General features: G+C 37.6%; 1 protein-coding gene and 1 long non-coding RNA gene across 2 annotated transcripts; both read right to left on the reverse strand.

The window, feature by feature from the left end:
• Nucleotides 1–1,143: 1,143 nt before the first annotated feature.
• Nucleotides 1,144–5,550, reverse strand: LOC114540377. Its single transcript, XM_028560572.1, has 2 exons — nt 2,921–5,550; nt 1,144–1,894 (listed from the first exon to the last, which is right to left on the reverse strand). The coding sequence occupies exon 1, from the start codon at nt 5,479–5,481 to the stop codon at nt 2,944–2,946; it is 2,538 nt and encodes an 845-aa protein (XP_028416373.1). The 5' UTR covers nt 5,482–5,550; the 3' UTR covers nt 1,144–1,894; nt 2,921–2,943.
• Nucleotides 5,551–13,255: 7,705 nt separating this feature from the next.
• Nucleotides 13,256–15,972, reverse strand: LOC114540380. Its single transcript, XR_003689042.1, has 4 exons — nt 15,843–15,972; nt 15,532–15,563; nt 15,159–15,220; nt 13,256–13,319 (listed from the first exon to the last, which is right to left on the reverse strand). It is a non-coding gene; the product is annotated as an uncharacterized LOC114540380 (long non-coding RNA).
• Nucleotides 15,973–17,392: the final 1,420 nt, after the last annotated feature.

The raw sequence follows: 17,392 nt of genomic DNA on the forward strand, positions 1-17,392 counted from the left end.
ATAATGTCCAATCACGTGCACCGTGTGAGTGTGACCTAAATGATTTAGCCAATCACATGTCTTTTCTAATTGGTATTCAGGATCACAAAGACTTATGTTTGCATTGTTCAACCTACGGTGTAGTGATCTACACAGCAAGGCTTGCCTACCCTGCATGTATACCGTATTGTTGGTCGGATAGGAATTAAGAGTGGAAAGAAATTGCAATAAACAGTTTTTTTCAGTGTGCTGTATTTATTACTTTTGTGCAGTTCAGATTACGCGCGTTGTGAGCTCAAGAAGTGATGGAAAATCAGAGGCTTTGAGAAAGAAAGAGTTAAAGAGATTAAAGAAAGATACATGCTTGAGGTGAGGAAACGACAGCTTTCTCTTCGTTTCATACAAAATTGCCTTGTTTTTTTTGATATTTCGCGAGCAGAACAGGAAAATAGCCCAAACACAAGAAAAATTTGAATGATTTTTGTACTATCATTTATAAAGACTGCTTTCTAGTTACGCGTTTTTCATACGCACGTACACGCACGTAAAAGTCTAAATCCTTATATATGTTATCTTTGAAAGGACTAAGTAAATAAATCGAAAGAACTTAGTTTTCCGCATGTTTTAGTATGCACTTGTAGACCTAGATGTTAAATAATAAACATTTAGAGGCATTTATAATTTTTCGTGCGTGTATACCTGCGTATAAAGAACGTGTAGCTGGAAAGCAGCCCTAAGTCTATAAACTCTGGAATACGTACGTGTCGCGTTTTTGTAGAATAGCGAACACGATCGAAGTAAACTCTGAGATTGCCTCAAACAATGCTGGGAAATACAAAGACAGAGCTGAAACCAGGCGAGTTGATTTTTACCCAAATACAGTTAATTGAATAATTGAAGTAGTCTTTATTATATCTCTGAAACATTAAACCTTCCTCAGCACAGGAGATGATGAGTACCAGGGGTCGGTTGTTCGAAAGCCTTTTAGCTTAAACGGTGCATGGATATAAGGAGTCCGAGTTTGAACAGTTTCATGTGAACAGGTGAAATTCGTTGCCTTTTGAATTTTTCAGTTTGCTCAATACTAAACAGGATTTATTGTTTATCCATATTGTTTATCCTTATTGTTTATCCATATTGTTTATCCTTATTGTTTATCCATATTGTTTATCCTTTTTGTTTATCCATATTGCTTATCCTTATTGTTTATTCATATTGTTTATTCTTGTAGAACCATACATATTCTTGTAGAACAATACATGCATCGTTAACATCTTCATGAAGATGAATCAGAATTTATTTGAAATACACAGTTTCGATAGACCTTTCCCCTTTTAGCTTTCAAGCGCGCAATGCGCGACGGTAGTTGATTATCAAGGTCAATTTGAGTTGTGATTTCGCCATGTTGAGAAGCGATTTAGTTTAACAAAGAACCAAAAAGAATCAGCAAAGTTTTCTTAGAAAAAAATTGCTTCTATAAACAGAGAGGAATCGCGACTCATAATCAACTACCGTCACGCATTGCGCGCTTGAAAGCTGTGGGAGAAAGGTCTATTAATATTTTGGTGCATTTTAATATGCATTTATTATTCGGATTAACTTTCATTCTATATATTTGCTGAAATTATCAGCCGAAAAGGATATAGCGCTGTAATATGCACAATCTTCCAGCATTTGTCCGGTTGTTGACCACAGCTTGTCGCCTGCTTCAATTGCTTTATTCATCACGACAATGGCTTCTTCAAAGCGCCCTTTGTCACACAAAAAGTTGGCATACATGATATTTTTATGAATACTACTCTTTTCTGTTCCATTGCCATTTTCAAACTTGTAGTATTTTTCTGCCAAGCGACTTTCTTCCACTTCGCCTTTTCCTGTGTTTTCTAAAGCTTGAAGTCTGTGGCCATTGATGGGTCTGGTAAAAAATAATAATAATAATACAATAATTATTTAAGAATAAACTGACGCACGGCCATTGAACTGCGCACGCCCGACGTGGTCTGGCGTCATCCAAATATGACCTGACGTGTTGGCAGTTATCGTTGGAATAAACAAATCACATAGAAAACAATAGATACAGGGCTGGAACTAGATGACGTAAATATGGCATTTTTTGTAACCGCGTTTTTTAGTGCGCGTGAGCTAAAAGTGACCCACTGTGCATGCTCGGAAAGTGCTCGAAAAATATAGCCATGCGAAGTTGTCGAATTTGGCATATTTTTGTATTACGGCCGGAAGAATTAGTGACAGGGGCGTTACACAATCCGTGCGTAATACAGTATACAAAATATGCCAACTTCGCGTGGCTATATTTTCCGCATTTTACAAATTTTCACAGCCAAACTTTGCATTTGCACTAATTTAAGTACGTTCTTCTAGCTGTGGTGATTTATTTTCTTCTTATTACTTCGATAAAAAGTTAGTCTAAAATGCAAGTTGTCCATTGAGGCTTACACGGGCACTTAAGATAAATTGCAGGATTGTTTATTAAATTTAATACGTAAACTAGAAAAGTAGGTACACTAGTTCCAGGTCTGTATCTGTATGTTTAGTTACTCTGTATAAAGAAATTGATTTCACTGGGGTTGCCCTTCTTTACAAGATTTCTCGTCATATCGTTGTGAAGATCAAAACGGCAGGCGAATCCCCAACAGGGGTGAAGACTTGCTTGCTGAGTCTAACCCACAAAATGCAAGTTTATTGCAAAATGGATTTTTTCTAAAAACTAAAACCTTAAATATAAGTTCTTTCATCATGCCCTTGTGGCTGTTAGAGTTAAACAATTCAATCTGTTGTGGCACAAAATAATTTCAGTAAAGAATTGTTGTATAGCGCCCTGGTTAAAGTCAGTTCATCGTCCTGTGTGCCTTTTCGGAAATCCTGTATTGTAGTCAAAATCAAAAGTTCGTCTATATAAAGGGTGAATTATCTACATTGTTACCTTAATCATAAGTATTACATCCGCTAAATTTGATTGCAACTTGATGTTGCTTCTTCAATAGCTGCACATTCCTCTAACGCCAGTTTCACAGCCACGTTATCTGGTTCACTCTCCAGTACCGTCTTTAATATTTCCATTGCCTTTCTTTCGTTTCCAGTCTCTTTGTACGCATACGCAAGTAAGGAACGACTAATAAGGTAATATGGTGTAGACGATATATTCTCGACATATTCCTCCATTTGCAGCGCAGATTCTTGAGCTTTCTCAATCTTACCACATTGAAAATACGCCAGCGCAATAAGATAGTAAATGTGGACCTTCAGTTGCACACAAACTTTCCCTCTTGCTTTAATTTCTCTCGCCATGTGAACGCCAAACAAAGGTATGCCGACTTGGCAGTAAGCTATGGAAGAGTTTGTTTCAATGTCAAGCAACTGCTCGAAGTGGGAAATGGCTTCGGCAAATTGTTCAGTTCGGAGAAGAAATGAGGCAAAGGTGGTCTGAACGAATGACGTCATTTTTACGTTTTTACTGACCAGGTTCTGGAAACACTCTTGAGCTTTGTCCATCCACTTCTGGTAGATCGTCTGATCTTCCTTACCATTTGTCAAAGCTTTTGTTTGATAAAGAGCCGTCAGAATTGCCACAGAGTCTTGGTAGGTGTCGTCACTAAGACCCATGGCCAAGACTAGACAATGCTGGTAGCAGGCTATTGCATCATCAATCTTATCTTGGTGTTCCAGCATCACCGACCCCAGTGCCAGGTAAACGTATCTTGATTCCGGAAATGAGAGGTGAGAAATAATAGCATGTTGTTCATCAAATGATTTATCAAGAACCCCTTCACACCTATCCATCAACAGAAGAAACTCACGGTAATAAGAAATAGATTCATCACCTCTCCCCATCATAACCAATGCATCTGCTATAAAACGCAAACTCGAAAGCTTCCTAGTTGGATCCAACTCGTAGTACAATTTTGCCAAATTTTCAGGTGACAGTGTAAATTCTGAATCGGGAAATGATAACTTCATGCGATCTTTAACAAGCGACAGTAAATATTTCTGGCAGAAGCCAATAAGATGTGAAAGACAGGATGTTGTGTAGATTGCACTGGGAGGCAAATCTTCGCCATTCTTTAACAGTGTGTCTAGCGCTTTGCATGCTTCTCTTCCATTTCCAAGTTGTACATACGCGCAAACTAGTGTTGTATACGCCAAGTTTCCCATCTTTGTAAGAAGTTCACCGTCAGATTCAATGTAGTTTTTAACATCTGATCCATAAAGAACTCGTTCTGAAAATGAACAAATGACGGTTGTTGACCACAGCTTGTCGTCTGCTTCAATTGCTTTATTCACCACGACAATGGCTTCTTCAAAGCGCCCTTTGTCACACAAAAAGTTGGCATACATGATATTTTTATGAATACTACTCTTTTCTGTTCCATTGCCATTTTCAAACTTGTAGTATTTTTCTGCCAAGCGACTTTCTTCCACTTCGCCTTTTCCTGTGTTTTCTAAAGCTTGAAGTCTGTGGACATTGGCAAGGTGCAGCATCATTTCATTCCGAGCGTTCACTTGATCTGTAGCGTCTGAGATCAGGTTTTGGACGACCTCTAATCCAGCATTATAAGCATGAGTGGCTTCCCAAGTCCGTCCTCCGTCAACAAAGTGATTACCCAGATTTCGGAAAAAATTCAACAGTGGAAATGGATTGTCGTTTACCTTTAGGTATTCATCCCTACATAACTCCAGGGTCTGCTGGAACAGGCTCTGTGATTCTTGTGCGGATGACGAGGCTGCATTGGTTGCCGTAATTGCATCCAACAATGGGATGATCTCGTCCAACGGTATAATGGAACCGGTAAAATCTGGAACGAAAAAGCCAGCCAAAGATTTTTTTAAATGAATCACTGCATTCTCAGTTTCACCAATGATCACTAAAAGCTGACCTATCCAGGAACGGCAATGACGACGGACGCGCTGGATCTCTTCAACATCTGATTTCCTACATTCTCTGGTGTTTGTATTAAATATGTTCACGTTAAATGAGTTTTCAAGACTTTTTGCTCTCTGTCGTGCGTTCATTCGTTCTTCTTCTGATTTTGCAAGGTGGAAGGAAATACATTCTCTTATAACCGAAATTACGAAACAAAATTTACATTGTTTCAGAATGGCAAAAAATTCATCATCTTCCATCCCAGTATCAGCCTTAGGTCTGAAATAGTCGACCTCGCCTAATATAGTATAGAACCTCTCATAGCAATGTTTGAGATGAACGCGTTCATCGGGTAAAGACGAACGCGTGATTAGCAGAAACGCACATTTCATAGTTAAATAAAGCAATTCAAGGTTTTCTTCTGACAATGCAGATGTCGTCTGTTCAGGTTCAATCCCCAAACCTTCCTCGCATGCGCGTAATGCATTTTCCAAATCATTACAAAGCACTCGACTTTTGGCTAGACCAATTAAACTCTCCATGTAAACGACTTTATGGTTGAGTTTAGATGAATGTACTGATCGATAAAAATCTGCTGCTTTTTTGAAGTTGATCGCTGCCATTCTGTAACTTTGCAAGTGCAGTAGACAATCTCCAACCAATTTGGAAATTTTTGCCTCACATTCGGGAACCAAAGCCTGGCTGGAAGCTAGTTCCAAAAAACAATCATCTTGTGTATGTCCTTCTTATTTCTAGCGTTTTCTGCTTCTTTAATAAAGAAATTGACGCAGGAGCGCGTTCCTGACAACGATTCTATCAAAGAAATAAAAGTGTTCTCCTTTGTTCCAGAGTAACTCTGATTACTGTTACGCAGAATAGATCTTGCCAACAAGCAGGCCTTATGGTATTCTGCTTTAAGGGGATATTTTATTCTTTTATTCTGCGCGTTTGTACAGTATTCTGTGTCCTGGTTCCCCCCTTGCTCATCGCGTAAGAGTCTTGAGCATTGAGAAATTTGTTTCTTCGTTTCTTCTGACAAAAACCTACAGTTCTTGTTTTCAAATTCTGAATCATCAAAAGCGTTGCAACAGTTGAAAACTATTTCCTTGACACTTATTTTCGCGCCATCACGAATAAATGGAAGCATTTTTTTGCCGAAATATATCAATTTCTCTGTCGTAACAGCCTTGTTTTGTATTTTCCTTTGCTTCACGAATTCCAAAGTCAGATTTGTCAAATTGCACCATTTTACACCAGAGTCTCCAATTTGGCGATCCTTGCTTTCTTTGGCATTCGCAAAAATGTCAAAGGCAATGTGATTCAATTCTTCGGCTTTTTCGTAATCGTGTAAATAGACACATAAATATGCCATGCGTACAAAGCAGTTGGCTTTATCCACACTCGTAGTTGGCTCTTCTCTCTTCTGCTCATGTTGTTCCCAGATTTCGAGAACATCCTGTTTGATGGTTTCCAGCTCACCCCTGCACGCGTCGTCTATAGTTGCAAGCAAAAGGTCACGCGTGCGAAAAATTCTTCCAATATGCGAGTGAAATGGATCTGAAACATGTATTTTAAGCTCTATTTTAAGTGAGCGGCGAAAGAATTCCAGGGCTTCGTCGTAATGATCTTCTTCAAGTTTGATCACACCTTCAGTGAAAAGCAAATCCGATAATTGCTCGTTGAGGTTTTCCAAAACTTGCAAAGTTTCTTCGTTTAACTCCGTCATGTTCATTAATAGCGCCAAGAGCTCCCCACTTTTTAACACGTCGAAAGGCATAAACTTCTTTACCAGATGAATAACCAGATCACCGACACTGCGGCTAAACCTGGCTGTCACTAAATATTGTTGCAACAAATCATAGGCTTGATCATAATGCTTTCGTTGGTCATTTTTCACTTTTTCCTTTGTTATTGAACTCTCCTCAGCCCCTTTCAACGAGTTGACTTTTTCAAGGAGATCCCCCAGTTTAACGTGTAGATCAATTTCACGTCGTAACTCCATTTCCGAGTTTAACGCAGATTTTTCGCACAATTCGAGGGCTTTCGTCAGGTACATCTCGGCTCGGTTGTAGTCTTCAAGACTTTCCCACCTCTCTGCGATTTCGTTTAGGAAATCAAATTTTCCATCGTTGTCGTTCTGATCGGAAAGATATTTTGCAGCCTCTTCCAGATAGCTGACGGCTTCAGAAGACTTGTTGTTCTTAATCACAATCTTGGAGAGAATTAACAGTGTTGATACGATGGCGAATTCAGGGTGACTTTCTCTCTGAATTTTTATGATTTCCTTAAAATGCTGTTCTGCCTCTATTGTGAAGTCATGATCCCAACATAACTTTCCGAGCAATTCCAGATAATAGATTTTGAATTCGTTTTGAGTTTCTTCGAGTCCTCGATAAAGTAATAGTTTCGCCTCGTGAATTTTACCCGACCGACTGTACGTGTATGCAACGTAAGATGTCATTGCTAGTTTGCTCGGTTCCACTCCTTCAGCATTTTTTAGAATTTCGTTCGCGTTTCTTAAACATTCCATTGCCATTTCATTTTCTCCCGCCCATGACCAAATTAATGCTATTTGGCATAAAGAAGCACAATTTTCTCTTGGTTCAGATCTCACGCCTGAACCTTTATCCAAAAAGAAATCTTCCATGGCATACGATATCGCCTTTTCGTAATCCCCCCTGGCGGCATAGGACATTGCCAATCTCCGGTAGATTCCACTTCTCCCCAGCGTGAAATTTTCGTTTGCTTCGGAAAAAGGAAGGAGTTTAATCGATCTTTCAAGATAGAAGATGCTCTCCTCCAGCTTACCTAAATCAATACACAAATTTCCAAGCAACATCGATGTTATGGCGTAATGTAAGTTGGGATTATTACCAAAAATGGTTTGCCCCATTGTAAAAGCGCGTTGCAGACATTTGTATGCCTCGCCTTTTTTCATGAGGAGAATGAGTAAATCGGAAAGACAGTTTAAAATAATAATCGTTTGGACACTTATTCCCATGTGCTTTATTGCGGAGAAAAATTTCTTTCATTTCAGTTCCTTCTTTAACTAAATTGTTATAATCTTTATATTTGAAAGAGCGCCCTGTGCCATGTATAATATACTTCGTGAAGTCATCCCATTCATTATAATCTTCTTTGGTCGGACTGAGCATGGTTTCAATTTCCTGCAGTCGCATCTGTATGCTAATATTTCCCGGGTCATCTTGAAGTGCACGCTTGTAGCATTTTGACGCGGCGTTGTAATTTAGGAGACGACAATAAATGTGGCCTTTCATGGCATCAGAGAAACTGAAGAACATTCTTTGTGCTAAATCGTCTGGGGAGTTCTTAGCGTCATTACACAACCCATGCAATGATTCAAACAGTGGAGTGGACACATAGAAAAAATGAAACAACTCTTTTTCTCCTGGAATATGGTAAGCAGATGTAGCGTTCTCTGCTTTTCCTTTTATTGCCTCTTCTTGTTTCCCAGCAGAAAGATAAGTACTCAACCTCATTTTCAGGGCAATTGCTACAGCACTAGCTACGTTATCTCTGGCACTTGCACTGATCACATTTCTCTCACACAACTTGTCCAGAGCTTCGAAAGATCCTTTACCCTCGATTCCAAAGACATTCAATAGAGCTACAACCACGCGATCAGTTAAACGATATATTTCTTTCTTTACATCAAACAATTTCCCATCGTAAACTGACAACATTACCAAGGCCTCAGGTTCAAGAACTTACATACCCCTCGTATTCTAAAGTTAGGCCCAATAGACGTGGTTCATATCTGGTTATGTCCTCTCGGAGCGTGCGCAGTCCTCGGCAAGTTCCTCTTGTCGGTTTGGTATTTAAGCTATCGTGAGCACAGCCATTCAAGTCACATGGTTCACGCAAGATCTTTTCAAGTCCCATGTTGTATTCATCGAGTAAAGCATGTCTGTTTTCTTCGAGTGGCGCAACATTCAAAAGGATTTCACCTAATAATGATATAATAACATAAAATATAAAGTTTATAAAATTAAATCTCTATTTTGTACTGTTCACAACGGCAGAAGCAAGAAGTCTGGGTTTATACGGTGGCGGCGTTCATTATAACATATTGCAGTTACTAGAAATACATGCATGCAGCAACCCCTCGCCTCGGTTGAACGAAATCAGTTAAGCAGAGGGATGGTAACATGATTGTTAGAAAATTTATGTGGGTTGGGGGTTTTGGAGAGTACATGGTATAGAGAGAAAAAGAAATTGAGAAAAGTATGGAAATATTTTTCTGTACGTGGAACACTGTAGTCATAGCAACTCGCAACGGCCGTATATTTTTAAAGAATCCAAGTTTACGTTTTAATACCCTCATATTTTTGTGAAAAAATGGCAAAATACGACAAGATTTCTACCTTTTTCTGGAAGTTAAATCACTCATCTATAGTCAGTGTTATGGTAAATTGTTTTAATTATTAATTACCATGAAATATAACATCAGACGTCTCATACAACTTCCGAAGTTTTATGTTACGCTTCGACCGGTTTTTGTCATTATGAAAACGGAGTTTATAAATGAATTTATAATGTCGTTTATCACATAACACATTCAGATTTATAGTGAAATACATTTGAGAATATTAAAGTTGTGTTTACCACAAGAGAATTACTTTTTAAAGCTGTGCCGGATGAAATATTATCAAGTGTAAAAAACTAAAATCTTCCGACTTCATTATACACGGTGAATTCGGTTGAAACTCGAAAATTTGGTCTTGTTATTTGTTAAAACGTGAAAAGTCCTGACCACATTCGAGTTTTCCCCTAATTTGAATAAAAATACATATATTCCATATATATGAAAACATAAATTTAAAAATTTCATCAAAATTTTGCAAAATGACAATTAATCACTGACGTTTAAAAATACAAATTTTTGTCTCGCCCAATCAAGAGCTTAGTAGTTCACACTGGCGCATGCGCATAACGTAGAAGACCGTCCATGGCGTGAGGTCCATTGCATAATGGCGGACGACTTTGATTTCGCATTTGCACATCGTGGGTGTAAATATCCGAGCGGAATTAGTACCCTCGCACGGTGCTCCGCACCGGCTCGGGGATTAAGTTGCTTTTTACGGCAATGAATGAAATGAACCCTACCGAGACGAGGATCCTTATTGTACCAAACGTTGCTCTGAAAGTTTGCCATTTCAGTGGGGCTGTGAATGAGCTCAAAATCTTTTGTGTTGCCCAAAGGAGTCTTGCTTGCCTGATCAAGAAGGCCATCGAAGGAAATTCCTTTTGGAGTTACATCATCATAAAACCATTCGAATTCTCCTTTTAAAACTTTAATATCCATGCAAGGTAGGATGGTTTCTCCAAGGTTGATAATCTGCAAATGATTGAAGATCAAAGAAAAACTGTTGACCTCATGGCTTTTATGATTAAGAAATACAGAACATTTTCCGTCTTTCTATACAGTTACAGAAACAGGCTTGGGAATTTAGGAGAACGAGCCCTTAGGGCGAGTTTTTTCTCGTTATTCCGAGTCTTCCAAACTCCCACAAGTGCCTTTCTATGAAACACAGGAAACACACTATTCTTCAAAAAATTTTGTAAACTTTTCAATCCAAATAAAATGTGGAATTAAATAAGAGTGTATAAACACTGGGACAAGATTATCAGATGAACACAGTTACAGCAGCAAAAGAGAAATAACTCGTAGCTTATAATCTTTGAAGTGGTTGGTGTCAATTTTGATCATAGGCAACTCAAATTTGCGTGATACTTCTATATAATGGGAGAAATTCTGATTGTTCCGTATTATTTTGCTGTAAGAATTGCATTCTCTTTGCATAACTTTGAGCTTGGCATGTCGACTTGCAAAGACATAACCCCATATGAAATATCACTTTAACTTCAAAAAGAGTTCTTAAGGGTGTAGCTTTCGACTTATTTGAGTAATTTCATAATATTTACTTAGATCTGGGTAGCTCTGAAAAAATTATTTGCAATCTGAGTTCATTGATTGCTGCATTGAAGTTCTAAGCTTCGCTGCAGGCTGTCATTTTTGAATAAACCACAATTTTCATGGGTTTTTGCGAAAAAAACACGATTGTATATTAAGGGGCCGATTAAATTGTCCGGGCTAGCTCGGTTTGCCGGGCTGAAATTTAGCAAACGATTACATGAGTTCGATACTTTTGCGCAAATGGCGTTTGGCGGGAAACTTTTAACTGTAGGGATGTCTTTAAGCCTAGTGATTTCAATACCTGAGTTTTAACCTTATTGTATTTTATTCTTATGCTGTACTAGAAACACAACAACGATATGTTGGGCTAGCCCGTTTATGCGGGCGCTAGCCCGGTCCACGTAATCGGCCCTAAGTAGGGATAAAATAGTACAGCAAGCGACAATAATTAATTTTCTCTCTCATTCAATTCTGCATGTTCATGACCATTAGCGTCGGAATCTGATATTTTACCTGTAAATGAACAAGATTGTCAAATGACGAAAGAATGGCTTAGCTTGTTTGTCATCAGAGCTGGTTAGTATAGCCCACTCCAGATCAGAATATGGCGTCATCTCATCTCTCGCTAATGATCCAAGTAGAATTACTTCGTATTCGCATGGCGGTTCACCCAGAACTTCTAAACACTCTTGAATGATTTCTGCAAAGAACTGTTTCATTTTTGATGCAATCTTTTTGTATAGATCTCTTACCTCCGCGGCTTGCTTGATAAATATTTTTCGATGTTCTTCCTCATTGCCAGTTTCAGCATCGTATTTGACATTTATAACTCCAAGTTCTCTCCTAGACTCCTCTCGTAACTGTTTTAAGGCGGCTTTCTTAGTTTCATTATTGAATCTACAGCGTTGGTTGTTTCCTTCAGTCGCTGTGATTAGACGTTCTTGAATATTTGAGATTTTTCCTGGTAAAACACTCTCATGAGTCGTCGCAAATTCACTTTCGACAGTACTTTTATTAAAACAATTTCTTACGAAGTTGTAAAGCGATGCAGCCTGCAGTAAGAATTTTTGTCTTTGAAGTAACTCCACGGTTTCGTCTGATGCTTTCTCTCGAAGGACTTCAGCTAAATGATAATAAGGTTCTGGGTTTCTCTCTTTTGATGCATCTTCATATTTCTCTTTTCGTATTGCTCTTCCAGCATATTGTTCTGCAATATTTATCTCTCCGTTCTTCAATGCTCGTTTTGATATCTCCAAGAGCTGCTTAGAACTAAACTGGAAAATAAACCTTACGATGAAGGGAACATACAAGTATATCAGACGAGTGTTCGGTGGGTCACAGTTATTACATCATAGCTAGCTCCTGTGCACATAGTTCCATTACTAAGGATGTATATTTTTTAGATGTTAGCTATTTTTTTGTATAAAAAATTTTAAGGATTACTTTATTACTTTAATAGCTATAGGCTAAATTATAAGTGTAATGAGGAAAATATTTTCAAAAAATTAACTGAAGCATACTAAGAAAGCAATTAGATACGTAGGAAAACGCAGTGAATAAACATTACATATCGAACCTCAGTCTTTTCACAAAGCCGGCACTGCCAATAAGAACTTTCAAATAGTATCACCTAATTAGCGAAGAACATATAAGGACATGGGCGTCAATTGAACGTTAATTGAGGGGGCCATATTCATATAATTATTCTGTTGTGCCAGGCTGATTTCCATTGAAAATGAAATTGTTTTCAAAAAAAATTATCCAGGGATAGCAGAATATATGAATATATTGTCCTGTTCAATTAACGCTCGATTGACGCCATTTGATATGGATAACTTTATAATTTGTTGAAATGTTATGATGGAAGTTTCCACCAATCAAATGCACGAGTTATTAATCTCATTATATCTTAATTTGCAATTATATACTTATGATGCCCTAGTTATAACTGCGTTGTTACAACATCTGAATTTGGGGGTGTCCCCTCTGAATTTGGGGGTGTGGCCGGGGATGGCTTCTAGCCAGTTATCTCTGAAAACGCCCTTTATTACTCGAATTTTCCTTTTTTTTCATTAGAAGCTTTTTAGCTTCCAACGCTTGTTTCTGCTATAAAACTGATGAAACCTCCTTTTTTAACCCCACCGCCTACCGATGATAAAAATCCATAATTATACAGACTTGTTAATGACGATTAATGCCGTAAAATACACAATAGCTATCTGATGTTACGCCTTATGCGAAAAAGTATTAATTTAATTATAGAAAAAGCAACGCAGTCCTTGTTGTAAAAAGCCATTAATATTTCGGTACCTCTGGAATATGATCTTTCTTTTTCCTTGATTTTTCAGTGTATCAAGCATATGATGAAAGCCTATTAAGTTTAATATAATCAGTTGTTTAAACCCTTTTGCGATTGTAAATTATTTTATGAAAGCAATGGTTTAATTATTAATGATTTACCTTCTGTAGTGGAGTGTAAGAAATATTTATCTCCATATCTCATTTGCAGCAATCCTGCTAAACCTATAAATTATAGATACACACAATAATCAAATTTTCGCAGGATCGACTCTTGATGTGCCTTTATTTGAATTTGAATTTGAATTTAATAAATTCGCCAATGAAATATAAAAAATGGCAGATGAAGGATACAGAACCATGGTCCCAATTGACATCCTACACTATAACATCCAGTTGCCAAATTTACAGGATCTCTCATTCAGTTTCTGTATTTTAAGTTAATGGTAGCCATGAACAGGGATGTAGCCAGACCTTAAAGAGGGGAAGAGGTGGCGGTAGCCGTGAGGCTAGAATTTCAGCTTGTTTTGCATGACAACATCAGTCAACACGGAGTTTCAGCCCGGAATGAATAAAACTACCATACTCAAAGTACTCAAAGTAGAAATAAATCTTCCTAATTTAAATTATTTCATTTCAAAGTAAGTTTATAATAACAATAAATTTTTCAGTTTGGGGGGGAGAGTAGCTACTACGACGCTACCACAACTCTTCCCCCGGCTACGTCCCTGGCCATGAATGAGGCCCTGTCTATACACGATGCCGGAAGAATTTGGAAACGCAAAAATATTTATCCGATAAAATATTTTTCCTCGTCCACACGTATATAAACACAAAAACGACCCGAAAACGCTAAAGTTGTTTGATCCCGCAATACACCTTCATGTTTTCCACCCGCGTGTCACAGGTTTGATGTCGAATTCAAAGCAAAAATCTACCAAATCCAAAGTAAAAAACAAGAATGAGGACCTTTTTTGGGCAGACGACAAGCCCAAACTCATAAATATTGTTGTTGAGTATCTATTAAATGCATGTCGTGTATAAGAAATTGTGTATAACCATACCAGGGGCGTAACTAGAACGATAATGGGGGGGGGTGAATATTCATATATTTAGTCCTGCCCGACAGATTTCTATTGTAAGCTATTGCAATTACAAAAGAAATCCGTAGGGCAGAACTGGATATATGAATATTCACCCACCCAATTATCGTTCTAGTTACGCCACTGAACCATACTCCGGCATTTTGGACATTTTCTGTGGTAAAACACTTCCGCAAATGCTACAAGAATTGCCGAAGATTTTATCACCATGAAAATAACCTAAATAAGGCTTATTTGAGACTAATACAGTAATATAAAGTTGAGCATAAGCCACCAGACTTGAAACAAACCTCATTATAAATTAATATGAAAACGACTTGATACGTGACGTCATCGTTTTCAAATTTATCCGGCAAAGCCGTCCACACGTATCCGCTTAGCCGTCGTTTTGAAATTCTTCCACTCTGGAGAGCGTTTTCAGATTCTTTCGTTTTCAATGGGCGAAAACGCCGGATACGTGTGGACGATACGCGTAAGAATATTCTTGCGTTTTCAAATTTTTCCGGCATCGTGTGGACGGAGTCTGAATGATTGAACATAACATTTAATGAGAATAACAACAAGTGCTTCACAAATAATGATATACAGAGGGTTCCTCAAAAGCGCGGAGCATGCAAATATCCACAGACCCCGGAAATGGGGAGAAAGCTGCGTTGACTACATGTACAGCAGAGGCAACTGGAAGTGGGGTGAAGATGCTTTTCTAATTTGTATAGGGCTGCACTGCAATTTGTTGAAAAATTGCTTCAGATTACGTTGAAAATGCAGCAAAGGAGCCTCAAGAAAACCCAAAACGCGAATTTAAGTTCATCTAGCGACGCCTTCTTGATTTCGAATTTTGCGTGACATAAAAAGCTTGCTGTCGTGATTTCGCAAACTTTCAATTGTTGCCGCTTTTCGCAACTGTACCTCTTCCTGCTACGTTTGTAAATTCTGATAGCACTACAACATAATTTCATACCATTGCTATAACCTGCATGACTTGGGCCAGGTTCATCCATAATGAATTGCTTGGTCTCTTTTCTAAATGAAAATAAAATGAAATATGAGCTTATTATAAGATAGGGACGAAAGTTTTGGAGGGCAAGGGGATGAAACCTGCAAGTTACGAATACAAAATTCGAGATTCAATTTAAAATTTAAGCAATTTTAGCAAAAAAGTGCCCAAAGTTTGGTAAAATTCGATACAACTTTGCCCATGCAGGATTTCCAAGATTCCCCATACTTTTGCCAAAGATTTAAAAAATTCTGCCACGTAAATAAAGTTTTCATAATATACATTAGAAATAGTAGATAATAAAGCTATACTGCATACGTAGACAGAATATTCATACCTGCGTTAAAGAAATTTGTCTTGGAGTTGAACCTAAAAGAATTGTATTTGGTTCAGCATAAGTAAAATAGCTAAACTTTTATTCTTATGGTGAACCTCAACCACCAGCTGTCAGGCCTGAAGAACGTTTTCTCACTGGTACAGCAAAGATAGGAGAGACGTACCGTAAGAACTATTCTTTGCCTGGTTTCCATTTAGTCGTAATTGTCATGAACATGTAAAAATGGTTTATGTGATACAATACTTCTATTTGTGTGCCGTCAACATTGTATGATTTCAATACAAGAAGATAAAACAGAAAGAAAAACTTACAACCGGACTATTTCTTTTCATTGAAAATAAATTGCGCGATTGAAACGTCTGGCCACATCTATATATTTTCGAAAACCCGATGACTTCATCGAAACCGCCGTTTACATATAAAGAAATCGACTACTTTGAACTATTTAACGTCCGCAATGGTTTCCGAGGGATCCATATCGAAGTTGCAAGGTCCTCAGAAACAAGGTCTTTTATAGATGAGGCTTGAGTATTAATATTTAATATAATTCAAAGGCTTGGCTAAGTACGGAAGCCCAACGATTTTAGATTGTTACGTTTTTGCAATTTCGATCTTTCATTTCACATTTTTACATTTCAAAGTTTTAATTTCCTTTTTTTCATTTTCAAACTCTTATTTACACTTTTGCATTTTCGATTTTAATGAGTGCGGTGACAAGTACGTAAAATATTTGATATCCTCCAAGTGGTCTTGAAAAATTGCCAACTCGTGGCCCTGCTCTTAATCACAACAATGATAATTAGACTACATTTATCATAATTACGGAATAATGCATGTGAATTATCATAATTCATGCAGGTAGGTATGAACTGTAAAAGCTGGATATGTGAAAGATATAGTGCCTGCTCTTGTTAGATTCAATTTATTGGATTTTTTTTTCGTTACTGGAAATTTAATTTATGGCATTTAACAATTTATACCTTCCTGCATTATGATACCGTAAATGTTCTCTAATAGTCAGGTTGTTATCATTTTCAATCTCGTCAGAAATAACACTAGGTATACTAGGCCACGCGTTGGCCATTTTTCCAGACTACAGGAAGCAATTAAGGCATTTCCGTACTTGTCACCGCACTCATTAAAATCGAAATTGTAAACTGATGTGAAATAAAAGTTTGAAAATGAAAAAAGGAAATTAAAGTTTTGAAATGTAAAAATAGCCTAAAATTTTGTACAAAAAATTGTATCATCAGTGTTTCTCAATATTTTCAAATATTAAATTGACAACTCTTTTCCAATAGACTTTAAACTCTTGAGGCAAGCATAACTTGTATCATGGAACGTGTAAAAAAACGAATTCCAATGAAAAAATTAAGCCTACCCGTACCCGTATACCAAAACCGGGGTATCTTAATCTTTCTAATTAATGATATATTATCACAAAATATTGAATGATATGTTTCAAATTTGAACCTTACAGACATACACCTCCTAGCTGCTTTTAGGCTATTAACTATAGACGACTAGGAATAAGCATCCGAGTTTGATCGTTTCTACCACTATAGGCTATATTATGCTATAGAAGAATAGTTAGTCTATTCGATAGAATACACTATTATGGCGAACGTTATAAATTAATAGTCCCTTTCTGAATAAATTTAGTTGGAGAGTCGAATACCACTGCCTCGTAATCACTGCATCTTGGCTTTTGCAGAGTTTATCCGCTTAAATTATTCCTCACTTGACGAGCCTTCCTCATCGTCACATTCAAATAAACGATATTGGCTTTCTAAAATCTACGACGTTCTCGAAAACGGTTAGATTAAAACAAACGGATAAAAATTGTGCTATTGCATGTACA

Source organism: Dendronephthya gigantea, unplaced genomic scaffold (genome assembly GCF_004324835.1).
Source record: "Dendronephthya gigantea isolate DGI-Jeju-01 unplaced genomic scaffold, DenGig_1.0 000232F, whole genome shotgun sequence".
In the NCBI taxonomy this organism is placed as follows: Eukaryota; Metazoa; Cnidaria; class Anthozoa; order Malacalcyonacea; family Nephtheidae; genus Dendronephthya; species Dendronephthya gigantea.

Bases quoted from the DNA above. Each gene is read 5' to 3' on its own strand.
- LOC114540377 (XM_028560572.1), bottom strand. From the start codon at position 5,481: ATGGCAGCGATCAACTTCAAAAAAGCAGCAGATTTTTATCGATCAGTA.